The sequence below is a fragment of the Lissotriton vulgaris genome, chromosome 9 (genome assembly GCF_964263255.1).
Source record: "Lissotriton vulgaris chromosome 9, aLisVul1.2, whole genome shotgun sequence".
Taxonomy (NCBI): Eukaryota; Metazoa; Chordata; class Amphibia; order Caudata; family Salamandridae; genus Lissotriton; species Lissotriton vulgaris.
The window spans coordinates 434,060,386-434,076,549 of record NC_141697.1 but is presented as its reverse complement, the minus strand read 5'-3'; the positions used below and the strand labels follow the sequence as shown (position 1 = coordinate 434,076,549).

Here is a 16,164-nt window from a genome sequence, read left to right as displayed (position 1 = left end):
AAAAGTAACTGGACAATAATAAAAAGATTGGAGAGATAGTAGTAGGGGAGTTACGGCCTACGTATCTCAGCTATGTGTTGGTCAACATGTTTCTACCATTAGGGGCAATCCCCGGTATTCTTCAGGACCAAAACAAGGAAGTGGGAGGTGTGTGTCCCCTAAAAGACGCACCCTGTCCTAAATCCTTGGTCATCCAGAAGGAAAATATACTTCTGGGCAGACACTCCTAAAATGTAGGGTGCCAATAAAAACTGGAGAAGTGCTCTAGTTGAATATCATCAAGCAGGGGTTAGGTGCTTCGCTTCTAGCAACATATTAGTTGGAAGACGCGATGTAAGGCAGTTCACCTAAGTCTACCTGCCGCTGCTCGGATGCAATACAATGCAAAGTGTATTAGAATGATGATGACTGGAAGAACAACACATTGTCTTGAAAAACATCACCAATACTAGGTGGCCCACATTTTAGTTTTGAGGTCGGAGTCACAGGCGAGTGATGCCTAGGGCCACTTACTTTCGGTATTGAGGGAGGAAGACGCAAAGGCTTCTTTCAAACTATAGCTGCGAGCGACTGCTCTTGCTTGGAGGAGCAGAGCTTTCCAATAAAGACATGTGAAAGCCACTCGGACTTCTGAGCAGAGAGGGTGGCCAGGGCGCAGGTTTGAGGTGGTGTGGGTGAAGTGAGGGGTTCAATACCAAGGATACATTTAGTGCCAATGAATTTTCAGAGGACTTCATTTTGCACCGAGAGCCGTTGTGGGTAGATCTGGGGGTGGCTCTCCAGGTATTGAAGATTCGTATGAAGTCGTTCCCTTACTCAAAGAGCTTGGAGGAGTACAGTGAGTTCTAACAGCAGAACACACTAGCTGTTATTGGTGATACCTAGGAAATGAAAGAGTTGTGGATAGGTGGGAGTTGCTGGGGAGGTTGTGGCAAGCTCCGGAGGTAGTTTTGATCATAAAGGTGAGGTGCGGGTGGAGAGAGGTAGGTGTGATAATATCCATGAATAAAATATTTCTTGTGCTGAAGATGGAAAATACCCTGGCCCACTCGAATTATGTAATAGTGCAGCCGTGGCTTGTTTTTTGTTGTTGCATTATTATAGATTTCCCACATTCCATAATCTGCAGAAAAAATAGTTTTAGCTGAGATTTTCGTCACACTGGGTCCCAACCCGAATGAAACCAAAAAACGTTTCAAAAACTGCCTGATCCATGTTGAGAAATGGATGAACACCAACCACCTTCAGTTAAATGGCAGCAAATCAGAAATCATGCTTTTTGGTAAAGCCATGGAACAGTGGACCAATGACTGGTGGCCAGAAAACCTGGGAAACTGTCCAACTCCCAAGGAATATGTCCGGAATCTGGGCGTTTACATGGATAATAAACTGTCCATGAAAAACCAAATAAATCATATTTTGGGCACCTGTTTTGGACTAATGCGTAGCTTGAGGAAAGTTTTCAAGTGGATCCCTGTTGAGGCCCAGAAATCTCTAGTCCAGGGTCTCATCATAGACAGAATGGATTACGGAAATGCACTTCTCCTATCCATAAACGAACATCTTCTGAATAGACTCCAAGTCCTTCAGAATACCGCAGCCCGGCTGACTCTCAATCTCCCGCGAAGAACCCCATCGGCTCCCTGTTTAGAAAGCCTTCATTGGCTGCCGGTGAAAAAGCGAGTTCTCTTTAAAACCTTATGCTTGATCCATAAATACATGTATGGAAATGGGCCTAAATACTGGTCTCAAAAGCTAAGATGGTATTTGCCTCAAAGAGATTTGAGATCTAGTAATGAGTCTCGACTGGTGCCACGGAGAATATCGACCTCCAGAAACGGAGGGCGTGCATTCTCTTTCCTCGCTCCTGCCTCATGGAATAAAATGCCTCTCAATCTCCGCACTATCCCTGAACACACCAGCTTTCGCAAAAAGCTAAAAACCTGGCTATTTGCATATGAGACCATCTGTCCCTCTAGTCAGAGCTGTCTGCAAGCGCCATGAGACTTCTCGGATGTGATTTGTGCGCGATACAAATGTCCTTGACTTGACTTGAAACGGTTCAAACGTTATTGAAAATGCAGCACAGTGGAAGTCCCTTTGCAAAGCCTCACTGGTAACCTTTCTGTTGCTTATTGTTATATTTGGATGTTAGACTGATGCTAATGTGGTGCAACCAATGCCCAGTGTTAAATAGTGGAATAATGTCAAAATAATGAAGTAATACTATAAATAAAATGCGCTGCATTACTTCATAATTTGGCTCATCATGCTGCATAGTTTAATCAACCTTGACGCATAATTTTACACTCCACTGCCGCATAATTCCAGTGGTCCTGACAACAGAATCTTGTTTATGGATAGTTTGAGCATCGAGCAGCAAAGAGCCACCCAGTGGTATGTATTAGTGGGAGATGGTAGTGAGGCAGTCAGTGCTATTGGCCTTTTAGGATGTTTTGAGCAATGAGAGGACTTTTCAGTTGTTAATGGCAAAGAAGTGATTGAACGTGCAGAATGAGAAAAGGATACTGTCAAAGAAAGTTGCGTTATCGTACTTTGACGTTCAGTTACAGCATTATTTTATAGAAGAACTGTGAATATAGTTTAGGCAGTTGTACCATCTCTTTATTCACTGCTCAGGGAATCCTTTCTATAAGACAACCATTTCAGCACAAATTCTTGAAAGGGTATTTTGTCTAGGCAGATGATTTTGTATTTGAAGGGGACTCTTTCAGTGCAAAAACTATGTTAGACATCTATGGAGCAAAGGTGTGTGTGGGGGGGGTAGACAGCCAGTGTGTGGACCTGCGCAGCATTAGGAGAGTGACAGCAGGTAATATTTAGTAAATAAGGTATTGTAATTTACTTAGGAATGTTACTATGTAGATCTTAACTATGTCATAGAATGTGGAAGCTGTGGCCTGACTACACTGTTTCCAGACCTGTAGACCTGACTGGACAGTTGATGCTGAGTGGTTATACCTTTTCATATTAAAGATTATCTTTATTACATAAGGCTCTGCACTGCTCTCTCCCCTTTACGTAACTTTGGTCCGTGCACTGCGATGCACTGCACTGCAACTTAGTAAATCTACCCCAATGATTTGCACTGGAGGCATCAACTCTACAATGGGCATTCATACTTGTCGGATCACGATTGGCCATGGAGATGCATCAAATGATTTTCCACAATGGAACAAGGGCATAAAAAAGGCCTTTCTATGATATCCCATTTTCAATTGAATCTTCTAATTTTCCAAAGACCAAATGAGTAAATATCACTGAAGATTACATATATAGGAAAATGTTATTTACCCTGTACCTGTCAGTTCGTAGTGTGTAATGCTGTAGATTCACGTGCTCGGCATATCTGGCTTTCGGGTGTTGGGCCCAGATATTTGAAACTTGAGGTTCTTTGAAGAAGTTTGATTCAAAAGACATGCTGTGAGTCCACCAGCACACTTCATCCACCTCAGATAGTTTTCAGTTCTCCTTGTAAGTGGGGTACAGTCTCAACGTCATAGTGTGGTGTGCACAATAGAAGTACTTTAAGGACAAAGAAAATATCTTTAATCATAGCTCACTTCCGTGGAGGAAGGTGGGTGTATGTGAATCCGCAGCAGTGCACGCTATGAACTGACGGTTACAGGCTAACATTTTCCATTTGTCTCACTGCTTTGTAGTGTATGAGCTCCTTGTGCTGCCACTACTGCCTTTCCCAAGCTCGTTCCCTCTAGAAGCCCCTCTGTGGAAGGACTTTGGATGTTGGAGGTCCTGAAAGGACTGTCGGTATTGTTAAGTGGGCCCCCGGTTTGTTGCTTACAAAAAGCAGATTTGGGATTGTATGGTATCCATAGACTTGGCTACATTCTCCTTTTCAAGCATCTCAGCGACCTAAGGTTTGAAAATACATTTAGGAGGTGCCCTTGCACCTTGGGCCTGAACTCGGACACCCTAGGTCAGGCATGCCTGAGGAAGAGGACGCTATGTTGACACCCCTAGCCACTGTGCCTGCGGCAAAGGCCCACCTAATATTAGCAGTGTTAATAGTTTACCTCAGTGCCCAGCTTCTGTCCCCTCGTTCAGTGGGACTCTGGATGGTGCTTTACCAGCGCATCCTTCCCGACAGTGTTGATCTTCTTGAACTCCTTGTCAGACCGGGGACCCTCCCTTGTGGTTGTGCAGATGCTCTTTTTATATAAGTTGGCACTACCAAGAAGCCTGGAATCATTTGACCCCCAATATAAACCGGGTCACCCGTGGCAGGCTTATATTTATTTTTCTAACTCATGGGATGATCACACTGGCTTTTACTGACTCCTTGAAGTTGTCACTGGCTGACAGCAGCTGTTTAAGCATCTATAGATCATGGATATGATGTTTGGTCTTACAACAAAGTTTTGGTCAGAAAGACGTCTTACTTCTCCACTGTTTGAAGTTGTATGTGGTTGTTCTGTGCTGCACTCCGAATTACTGTATGGAATGCTGAAGTGTCATCTTGGGGTGGATAGCTTGCTAGGGTAAGGCTCTAGTCCTTGTATGTGTGTCTATGGCATAATGGTCCCAAGGGTTACCTGCCCCTGGTTGCCTAAATGGTTCATCAATTTGGACTGCATGGCTCGGAGTCAGTATCTTGTGGAACATGTGAAGGTGAGTGAAGTGGCGGATTCAGTGTGTATGGTTGCTGCAAGAATGGTGTAAGGCTGATGACAGGGCACAGGAGGCAGAAACTCTGGATTCTCCTCAAACGTGAGGCGTTGCTTCTTGGGGATGCGGATGAGTCCTGGTGCTGGTAGTTTGGCAAGAATGTTGCCTGTGTCTAGTAGAATGAAAATATTATTTTGCTCTTTGTACAGGACATCCGCAAGCTTTCCAAAGACTGACCCCCTCACAGATGTCTGACCTCTGAAGCGAGGGAGCTTTAGGGCCAACTTCGATACCAGTTGTGGTTGGTGGGGGGGGGGGGGGGGGAGGGGGGGGGTTCTGTGTCAACTTGAGTTCTCAATGAGGTTTCTCTGCAACTTGGTGTCTGCGTGGGGCTGACTTCGACACCAAGTTTGGCTTTCGGGGGAGGGGGGTTGCAGCATGGTGAGCTTCTGTAATTTTGGGTGGGGGAGCGAGCGCAGGATGGGGAGATCGGTAGCTCGGAGGGTGCCTTAATGAGCACTGATAATTAAACAACAGGGGGTGGTGATGGACAGAGTTTCTGAATTAAGCAGAATACTCTCACCCAGTCAAGAGATCAGGGCTTAATCCAACACCGTTTTTTAGCTCACTGCACCATCCCAGCTCAGAACCTGGCTATATGCAAATTAGTCTGTCCCTGGCCCAGTGCATCATGGGAACAGGGCAAACCAAACTACCAAGCCAATTCTTTCACTGGGAAGGAAACAAGCTACTGGGGACCGGTTTCTGGCATTTCAGCCATCTTCGGCCCGGCTTGCTAGAATCCTGATGGTGCAATGAGCAAGGGACTCGCGTCTGAGTATACCCTTCCACGCTTATGGTGGACAAAATAATTAAACAACAGGGGGTGGTGATGGACAGAGTTTCTGAATTAAGCAGAATACTCTCACCCAGTCAAAAGATCAGGGCTTAATCCAACACCGTTTTTTAGCTCACTGCACCATCCCAGCTCAGAACCTGACTATATGCAAATTAGTCTGTCCCTGGCCCAGTGCATCATGGGAACAGGGCAAACCAAACTACCAAGCCAATTCTTTCACTGGGAAGGAAACCAGCTACCGGGGACCGGTTTATGGCATTTCAGCAGTCTTCGGCCCGGCTTGCTTGAATCCTGATGGTGCAATGAGCAAGGGACTCACGTCTGAGTATACCCTTCCACGCTTATGGTGGACAAAATAATTAAACAACAGGGGGTGGTGATGGACAGAGTTTCTGAATTAAGCAGAATACTCTCACCCAGTCAAGAGATCAGGGCTTAATCCAACACTGGGTGAGAGTATTCTGCTTAATTCAGAAACTGAAGAATTGGCTTGGTAGTTTGGTTTGCCCTGTTCCCATGATACACTGGGCCAGGGACAGACTAATTTGCATATAGCCAGGTTCTGAGCTGGGATGGTGCAGTGAGCTAAAAAACGGTGTTGGATTAAGCCCTGATCTCTTGACTGGGTGAGAGTATTCTGCTTAATTCAGAAACTCTGTCCATCACCACCCCCTGTTGTTTAATTAATGAGCACTGAAGCAATCTCTCAGGTTTTTGGGCTGGATGTACAAGACACCAAAGTTTATGCTGTTTAGGCTCAACTCCAGCCTTGATGTCAGACTCTCACAGGAGGAGGTGGGAACTGTGATTTCAGACCGGAGTTTCGCTTCACTGCTGGCACGATGAACTTCACCTCTTCCTCATTGACAGAGGCCTTGGCAAGCACTGCCTCTTGGGTTTTGCCTAATGGAATGCGGAAGGGCCGGCTTCTTATTCTTCTGCACCTGGCATATATTTAGCTACAAACGCCCTGGGCATCCCCAACAATTTCTTCTGCATCTTGTAATGTGCCCACCTTCTCCCTGTCTGATTACTGAGAGACTTTTTACAATGGAAGGAAAAGCAGGCTTTACAGGTTATCTCAATGTGCTCTGGTGAGAGGCAGAGGCTGAGTAAACCTCGGCAGACCCTGGAGAGGATGCAGGATTAAGGCTATGATGTGTGAAAGTGTCCCAGGCGTTGACCATTTGTGTGAAAGGAAGCTTTCCTTGATGCAGAAGCGCTTACTTTTGTCATTTGGAAGAGGGAGCTACTGAACCCAATACTGAAACAAGAAACTGGGTGTGTAAAAATGCAGATTTTTGGAGCAGTGCTCCCAAACATCCAAGCCGATGGCAGAAGAAAATCTGAAGTGGAGAAGTGTGGGGGTGCATTGTGGACCATGAGTGGACTCCAAATTCTCTGACAAAAAACAAGTTGCAAATTTCCAGGGTCAACACTAGATGGCATAAGTATGCAGAACATGTGTATCGACAGTCACACATGGAAAATGTACAAGGATGTTGTGTTGCCCATTGACCCTCCATTGTCAACCTGTGAAATGGAATGCCACAACTATTTAGACCAGGTGTTTCGAAACATGTTTTATTTGCGTTTACATTTCTAATAAAATATAACATTTATTTGCCTAAGAGTATCTTTTGAGCATGCAGCACCTCACAAACACCTCTGATGTACATTTCTAGTTACTGTTGCTTCAAAAATCCAATTTATTAAGGTAAGAGATCCCTAAAATGTATTTAGCACTCTGGAAGGCACATTTAAATGTATAACCCGCAAAACTATCTACAATAAAATAGACAGCGTGCCATTTACTGAAATAGTGTAATGATGCATTCAATGATTTAGGAAAATGCATACTAGGATCTTCTATTTCAAATCCTTTTCCCATGGTAAACCACCTTATACCAGTGCCACCCCTGATGAGAAACGCATGCCAGTCTTTTACTGTAGGGTGTGATCACATGATCCAAAGACTGTGGGTGTTGACATTAGGTGATCTCAAGTGGCATGGAAAAGTGGAAGCAAAAGACACCCGACCGGTGCTGGAGGCTGCTCTAAATCTCTTGGTTACTTTTAGTTGTACTTGATGCTATGAGAGCCAACAGGCAGTGGGAGGTTGTGCATCACGGGTGAAATATCGGTCCACATTTACCTCTAAAACACAGCAGCATAGTGTTTGATGGCCTGAAGCCTTGTACAGTACCACTGATTCGATCTATAATTCAACTAGCAGAACCAGCAAATAGATCAAGTACTTTTATAGAACACTCATCTAAAAACATTACAAATTAACTTCATGCAGAGCTGCAAACAAGAAAGGAGACTTCTTTTGTTCAGGTCTGTTTATTTTCCTTGCGTTCTACTCTGTTCTTGCAGAACACCTCAACACATTAGCAGCATTAAATTTTTCTGTTCCTAGTTGTAGCCTTAGTGGCAAATGTATTGGACACTTGTTATATCTTTCAAGTACCCCCAAAGTAGGTGGTCAAGTGCAATATGTATACAATTTGCTTAGCCACATAAAAGTTATGCATGCTTCAAGCCACCCTGCAAAATGTCAAACAGTTTACAAGTATAAAACGTTGATCAATCGGTTTTTGGATTCCTACTAAAACTTGTCACGTGTTGCTCCCAGAAATGTTTTGTTCACTAAGCTCTACACTGTTATATCATCAATATTGCATGAACGTTTTACTGAATACTAAAGACAACCAGCTCTCTAATTCTTAATCACATTTATTTTCCCCAAAATGTTTACTAGAAGTTTCTTTTTCACATTTCTGAACATTTATGACAATTTACGTGATTTAAGTAGACAAATTTCAAGTTCTTGTGATCAAAAGGAAACTATAGAAAATTCTTCATAAATTGTTTGCATACCTAGACCTTTCGTGTACTTGACATACTACGGTCTTGTAATTTCTACCACGTTTCATTGAGCATTTTCAAGTAAAATGTCAAATAGCCAGTTATTACATCAGCTTAACATAGGCTATATTTGATCGATAATCAGTCACATGACCACAAGATTCTAGGTTGAGCCAGCCCAGTTAAGGCATATAAATAGTTATTTTAGTCTATATTCCACAGTGATGCCCATAAGCCATTTACATGTATTACAATATTACATTTGGAGCAGTAATGCCTATAGAATGAATTCCTACCGTAGTATATTATTCATCTGCCACTTTACATGTCATTCTAACTATACCAAAGATTTAGATTTATAAATGCCTATTTCCATTCTTATGTTTTGGTGAAACATTTAAGAAAATTATTGCAATAGTTTTGGGTGGTGTGATAGTGGCAGGCATCAAACAATGATTTCCATTCCATTTGCATTAATTACAGTGCAATCAGCCATATATATATCTTTATACACACATATATATACATTTACATACAACCAGACATTCCTAGCACGTGTATTTAAATTTTCGAATTAAAAAAGTAAAAATAGTCTTTATGCAAAAACATTCAACAAATGAGATTTTACTATACAAAGTGGTGGGGAACCAAAGCTTTGAGACGCCCAGTGCTTCTTCATTCCACAGCCCTTTAGCGATCTGCGGTCCCAAGGCGCTCAGTGGGCCAAGTCAGTGTGACTCGCACTGAGACCTCGCAAGTCCGTCAGACAATTATTTCGCTCCTGTGCAAAGAGAAAAAAAGGACATTTCAAGTATATGGTCACTAAGTAGAAAATTGATTCCATCCTGCATCCCCAAACAAGAAAATGAATGTATGACATGAACAAAAACCTGTGGAATATTATTTGCCATATAGATGAAAATTAGAACAGGTTTTCTACTCCTCCTTCAGTATAGATATTTGGAATATTTGTTTGTGATATTTTAATTTTAGCTCATGTGGTTTCCTAAACACGTTTGTTAGCACTGTGGCAGTAGTAGATTGCTTTAAATTGGAATGGTCCAATTTACTAGAGTCAATTGCTTCACATCTCCCTCTCTCCATAGCCAATATCTTCATGTCAAAGGAAGAAGCGTCCTACTGCAGGACATGCATCTTCAACTAAATACAAATAGACTAAAATAAATTGCCAATTCGTTATGTGCATTACTGATCTGCCGCAGCTGTCATGGATATGTAACATCAGCCTCCTCTAGACAGGGTTTTTTTTAGTAATACATTGACAGTGACTTCCTCAATACCATATTTAAACTCAGCAGATTGTGTCAGCTTAACTATGACTGGAAAAAAGATCCAAATTAACTATTGTGCATTTAGGGACTAGTGAAATTTTTTAAATGCTAAAGGTGCTTAAAAAAGACATACAAAATACAATGGGATATCAAGAAAGAGGTTTCTGCCAGCCTCATATCTGCTAAGGCAAAGCTTCTGTTTTCTTACAAACAAAAAAAATCTTTGACCCAAGTAGCTGCATTGAAAGTCAAACTGTGTAGTTTTCCAAGTCTGAGATCTCCATCAATATCTGAAAGCAGTCATCGTGATCCAAGTCAAGCCATATACTGCATTCACATGTTCCACTCTGTTAAACATTCGATAGAGCAGAGTTCAAAATATTCTGTAGATTATTCTCCCCTCTTCAATAACACAACAGAGACTCCAGCTGGCTTGACATATTGGCTAAGGTCCAAACCTAACGGTAAGGCAGTCTAAGAATAAGATAAATAAGATTAATGTACTCATGTAGTCCAAGAAAGGACAGTTAGCACACATTCTACCCAATTACTCATGCCAATCTGTATATGACTATTTTATTTAGTGTTATCTGAGACTTTAGATCAGTTTCTCAGAATGAGAACGCCTACCTCAGGCTTCTTTCAGGACATCTGACAATCCCCTACCCTAGTTCGATCACCCAGTACGAGGACTGCACTAGTCTTCTACATAGTCATAGAAAATGTCTTCAGTGTACAAAAAAACTCAACTTGGAACTTCAACATTAGAGTTCCCAGCAGCCCCTAATCTCTTTGACACACTCCATGACTTGAAATTGCTTAAATCCTCTAAATTGTGGAACCACATCAAAGTTACGACTGTGTTAGTGTCAAGACAAGTAATATCCCACAGGTTAGTTGTAGTTAGTAAACCACAGAACAGCTGTTAAGACAAAGCAGACAAAGGCACTAAAATATTTGACAGTACACATAAAGAATGTATATCTTCACAGACAAAGTCATGCATGTTAATCTGCACTACATTACAGTAAACAAAGGGCATGCAAGCACACTGAATGTTGCTAATTTGTCCACAAATGTCCATTCAAGTAAACTGGTTTAAAGCGGGATGGCGAACCTCTTTTCAAGGGGTCCTTGAAAAACAATTTCCTAGGATTTGCAAGCTTCATGCTGTTCTAACTGGTAGTGCATTGGCTATAAAAATTCCTAGGTTCTCCACGGGCTTGCTGAAGAGCAATGGGTACTGAGAATACTAGTTGTGTTTTATAATTCAGCTAGGAGAGCCTTGTAACAGCCTGACATCGCACCATATCCACGAAGGTGTGCGCTCGTGCCGCAGAGCCTTCAAATGATGTTTATTCTTGACCTACCATAATGCACACCTGACAGAATACGTTCCACTGCAGTCTCTAATTCTCATTGTTCCATCATCACTGAGAGACAGAAACAGCATTATATAGGTCTTTACATTATTAGCAGTCTAAGTGACTCGCAGACAGGAATCCAAAAACACCACAAGTTTTCTCGGGTAGAAAATATAGTCTCTAGTTTTGAACTGAGACTCATCCGAATCGTATACTCTATCTACGTTGGTCCTCCACGATTGAACATTGTATTACTTCTAGAGGGTGATGTGGTCAGTGTGGGAAAACTGCATAGAAATCTACTTGTGTGTGTGTGTATATATATATATGTGTAGGCGCTCACGCAAGTCAAAGTAATTTGGATACTTTGAACATTAATTTCTCTTTTGTATTCCTTATTGGTTTCTGTTCATACATTCTACTGAATGCATTTGGGCTTCAAACCTCTCGTAGGCCCAAGTGTCCCTCTCTCAACCGAGGTCGGAGTAATGGCATTGTACAAAAAAAGAGAAATTAGTTTTCCTAACTCTTGCCCTGCCTTCCATATTTTACTCTTGTTTCTGAATCAGATGATGCCCTTCCTGCACTCACATTGTGTACAGTTTATAGCACTGTATATAGGTATTACTTTTGTAACGCAAACCTAGTCAAAAGGCAGCAGAGCTAAAGTCAACGAATAACAGGAGAGGTTGGTGGTATGTGATTGATTAATGAATAAGTGTTCTTAACAGATGCGAGTCTTCAACCCTTTCCTAAATTGAAGCTATATTGGGGGTCTTGATTGCTATACAGATCCAAGGAGCACCGACAGAAAATTCTGCAGTCTGAGTGAGTCCTGGATGCTGGTGTGCCAAGAACCACCAGAAATAGGAGCACGTCTGTAAGATAAGATAATATGCTGGTTCTGATTCTGAAGATTGGTTGGACCAAGGGAGCCGAAGGAGTACCCTCAGTATGAGGGTGGTGTGATCATATTTCTTCTAGCTCTGGTAAAGATGCACTTCTATGTGTAGTTTGCCCATAAAGGGCTGCAGGGTGGGGTGTGGGAGGCCATGAAGTACAGCCTTACCACCATTCAGATGCAATAGTTTGAGGACTTGAACAGCTTCGATTTCATTTTCTTTAGAAGAGAGAACTTGTACCAGGCCGGCTTTGTTTTTTTGGCACTTTGTTCCCTGAGGGTGTGATTGGTGTCTATTCCCTGAGGGTGTGATTGGTGTCTGTGGTGAATCCTAAGTTTGGGTTCGATGCACTTTGCTGCCCACAAAATGGAGGAGGGGCAAGCGGACAGTTTGTGCTGCTCTTCACCAGCACTGTGAAGCGAGTTGCGAAGTAAAGCATATGCTTCTCAAAACAAATGAGAGAACACAAAAGAGATGGGGGAGAAAAGGAGACAGAAAATGCAGATTTATTCCTCAGAAAAAAGATAACATTCATCAGTTTTTATGCTGATATACAGTAAATGCTCCAAGAAGTGGGAATGACTTTTGAAGCCTTTGTTTCTTGCTAGCGAGTAGTCTGAAACTCGTAAATATGCCTAAATAATGTTTGGTTTCTGCGATCACTTTGGAAAGGGCACCTGTTTCTGGCTGTTGTAGATTGCTTTACTGTAAGTCATAATAAAAGTTGTTAATCAACAGCCACAAGCTTCATGTTCACGGACACACAACTTCGTATTTCTGTTTGGGGCAGTTTGTGCTATTCTCTCTTGACTTTTGCCCAACCTCTATTGAGCTCTCGTTATTTCACTGCAACTTGTCCTTGCCTGGTGCATAACTACGCAGACCGAAAAGGAGGCAAATATCCTATAATAGATAGTAGAGACAATAAAAGTAACACACAATTTGGCTCAGGTAAAGGTAGCTATAGCCCAAATTTTCAATGAACTATCGACAAATGGGCAAAAAGTGTGACCCACATAGGGCGACAGAAGAGGTAACTAGGACGGAAAAACAGGGCAAATCGGCATTCTTTGGAGGAATGGGCCTTCATTAGCCAAATAGCTGCATTATTCCCATGTACTATTAACAGATTGATCAGGAAAGAAAACAAATATAGTGTAATACCAAACAAGACACGGGTGTACTTAAAGGGGATGGTACTTCAATCGCAAACAAGTCACTTCATAATGATAGAGGAACTTTTGTGATTGCTAATGCCAAGTACTGATTTGTACTGTTTAGAGCACATATCGCAATTATTTTATTAATATTTACCGATGAAGCCAGTGTGCTTCACCATAAATACATGTTTGCATCTGTTTCATTTTGTTTTACCGTCTTTTGACGTGGCAGTCTTATTAAACACATGAGAAAGATCCTAGCGTTCTTGTAATGAACAGAGCCACCTATTGATAATAATGAGCACATGCACACACACGTTGCTGCCATTCCACTTAGGCATGCAAACCATACCAAATGTTTGCATCAGGACAACAGTCCTGGCACTCTCGTCTCTAGGGCAGAACCTACTACTGTCGAGGCATGCATTTGTGTATGAGTTCCATGCAGCTTCTTACTTGAAATGAGTCTTCAGCAGCCTTGAAACCCATGTTAAGAACACTCAGAGAACTGGCACGCTTCATGCTGCAACCAGGATAGTGAACATGCAAGGATAAACCAATCAGAATCAAGAAAGACTGGGAGCTCCAAACAGTACAAGATTAATGAAGACTGACAGGAGGTTTCAGGTAGCATGCAACATATGATTAGCAAGTCTCTTGTTTCGGATACCAGTTGTCTAATATGTTCATTCAAGCAAAAGAAAATGTAGTAACTTAAAAGTAACGGAATATGGAGTAGTGTGGTGTCTGCTATAAAGTGCTTTATCGCCTCCTCAGGGGCAGTAAGTGCTATGAAAATGCAATTACAATATTAAATATCAAGCATTCTCAACAGGCACTTATGGCTCTGCTTTTCTTTGGTTCTTTGAAGCATTAGTGCTTATGGTCTCTGCTCAGTTAGATTTGCATGTAACACGTGCTAGGAGACCAAAGACCATTTAAAATGCACAAATTTGATTACATTAAATTTGTAGCCGTGTACAGTTAGAGTACACATATGTGCAACTTGAACCTCCTATCTGCTACCTAAGTTACGAAAATTTCGAAAATTGTTCATTTGAGCCATTTGTTATTCCCAGTGTAGTGAGTTAGTAAACACTAATTCAATTATCTAACATACTTAAATATTTAACTATATTTATTAACAAGCTTTACACTTGTGGTGTTATAAAAATCTTGTGGTATTAATTGTTATTGTTTGTATTCCACCCATGATTACGATGATTGTAAAAAGTGCCTGTGAAACAGAAGGAAAGAATTGGAAAATTATTAGAGCCAAAAATAGAAATATGAGGTTAGAACCCAGTACAAGATGAAACGACGTAGGTCAAAGAACGGCCCACTAACATGTAAACATTTTAATGATTACCACAAGTAAAACACGTGAAACTTGTTAGTAAAACACTTTAGTACATAACATACACAGAACGTCAAGATTAATACAAAAATAGGCCATGTAAAAACTACATAACAAGCTATAATTTACCTTCAGAAAAAGAAGTTCTCCGTTGTTGATTTTATGCAGCTCGATACTAAGAGGACTACTGTAGAACTGTGACTATCTTGTTTTTATGTTAGGTTTGTTGAAGATGGCGGTTTACGGGCATGCAAAGTAATAGTCCGCTAAACAATGTGTGCAAATTGGCTACCAGAGCAGAGCTGTGCAACCAGTCTTAGCGAGGAAGCGCTCCATGTCTGCCCGCAGACTTGCATGGTGGTGGAGCACTCAAGTATGGAGTACAGCTGGCCAAAGGCAGCAATCGCCGCTGTCAATGGAGAACAGCAGGTTCAAGGAGTTACCGTGGCGAATCCAGGGTTTTGAGTACTCTGAGACAGAGGACTACAGTCCCCCTGTACACCTCCACCTGTCCTTGAAACCAAAGGGCAGTAGAGCGAGCCCAGGAGTACTCACAGGCTGGCCCATCATCAGTGTCCAGAGGCTTGCCCAGCGCCAGGTGAGTACCTCCAACATTGCAGCAAAGTATGTGTTCTTCATCTACAAATATGGAAACATTTTAACAATCGTGCCGTTTTCTGAAATACAGATTAGGTCACAGTGACCAAATGTTAAAGTGGCTAATTTGGCTTGCATGGTAAAAGATACAGTTCGATTTCGACACTTTGAAGTATAAAGTTCAGACAGGGGTGTAATTTTAGGGTGGTGTTGGGAGTGTTACACACCCCCCCTAATAAACCTATTCTCTGGTAAATAGTTGGGTAAAGGTGTTTTCAATCGGTACCGTGTCGGAGTTCAGCTGAGATTTTTACACAAAGACTCACTCTGCCATCTCTATTTTTGAAGGTCTTAAAACATTTTGGTTATTTGACTGAATGTTTTTTAAGTACCTCTTACAACCTGCACTCCTCCGTTTCCACCACCTTTAAACTCCCCTTCTGCACTGCTTCTCTAATAATGTATTTAGACATGATATGCCAACATGGTTGTTGGGAAACCTTAAACGCACCCCCCTTCCTCCACCACACACAATCTTACTAACCAAGCTACACCCCTAAGTTTAGGTGGAAGTAATTTTGCTTTAAGTCAAAAACTTGGGCCAGAAAAGATGCGTCAAAGCTCTGCGCTGCCTTAAAACCCCTTTTGAAAAGAACCATATACAATGGTATGCCAGCATTTACTTCCTTTATGGGGAGATAAGCTCGGTGCCACTGTAGTGTCCCAGTGAAAACACCGGCCACGGCCCTTGCAAGCAAGGGTGGTGAGGCCGCAAAGGAGGGGGGGTGTATTTCGACAGATGATGACGGAAAATGAATACTTAAATTTTTTGATACTGTTCATGAGTAAAATGAGTTATGAGTGCAAGTTCACCTCATACAGCCCTCCATACTAAATACAGTTGAACAGAAGATCATCTTGTGTTCAGGAGAATATTAGCTCGAGAGGTGCTTTTCACATACAGTGCCCAAGATTCTCTTTCTCCTTCTCATTGGAAGCAAATTTGCAAGAATGTTTTAACAAATTTGCAAGAATGTCTAAAACATAAGGATTGTAGTCAGGACGTTCATATTTCTACTCACTCACAGTTTAATTCTGTAGGAAGTACCATGTTA

General features: G+C 41.9%; 1 protein-coding gene across 4 annotated transcripts in view; it reads right to left on the bottom strand.

The window, feature by feature from the left end:
• Positions 1-7,836: 7,836 nt before the first annotated feature.
• Positions 7,837-16,164, bottom strand: part of KLC1 (kinesin light chain 1) — a 405,752-nt gene continuing 397,424 nt past the window's right edge. For 2 of the 4 annotated variants that reach the window (XM_086937865.1, XM_086937866.1), the window contains exons 15-16: positions 13,552-13,618; positions 7,837-9,158 (exon numbers count right to left, since the gene is read on the bottom strand). In XM_086937865.1, coding sequence (XP_086793991.1) covers positions 9,093-9,158; positions 13,552-13,618 — 133 coding nt within the window. In that variant the 3' untranslated portion in view covers positions 7,837-9,092. The remainder of the gene's footprint in view (positions 9,159-13,551; positions 13,619-16,164) is intronic. The other 2 variants (XM_086937867.1, XM_086937868.1) reach the window with 1 other exon arrangement.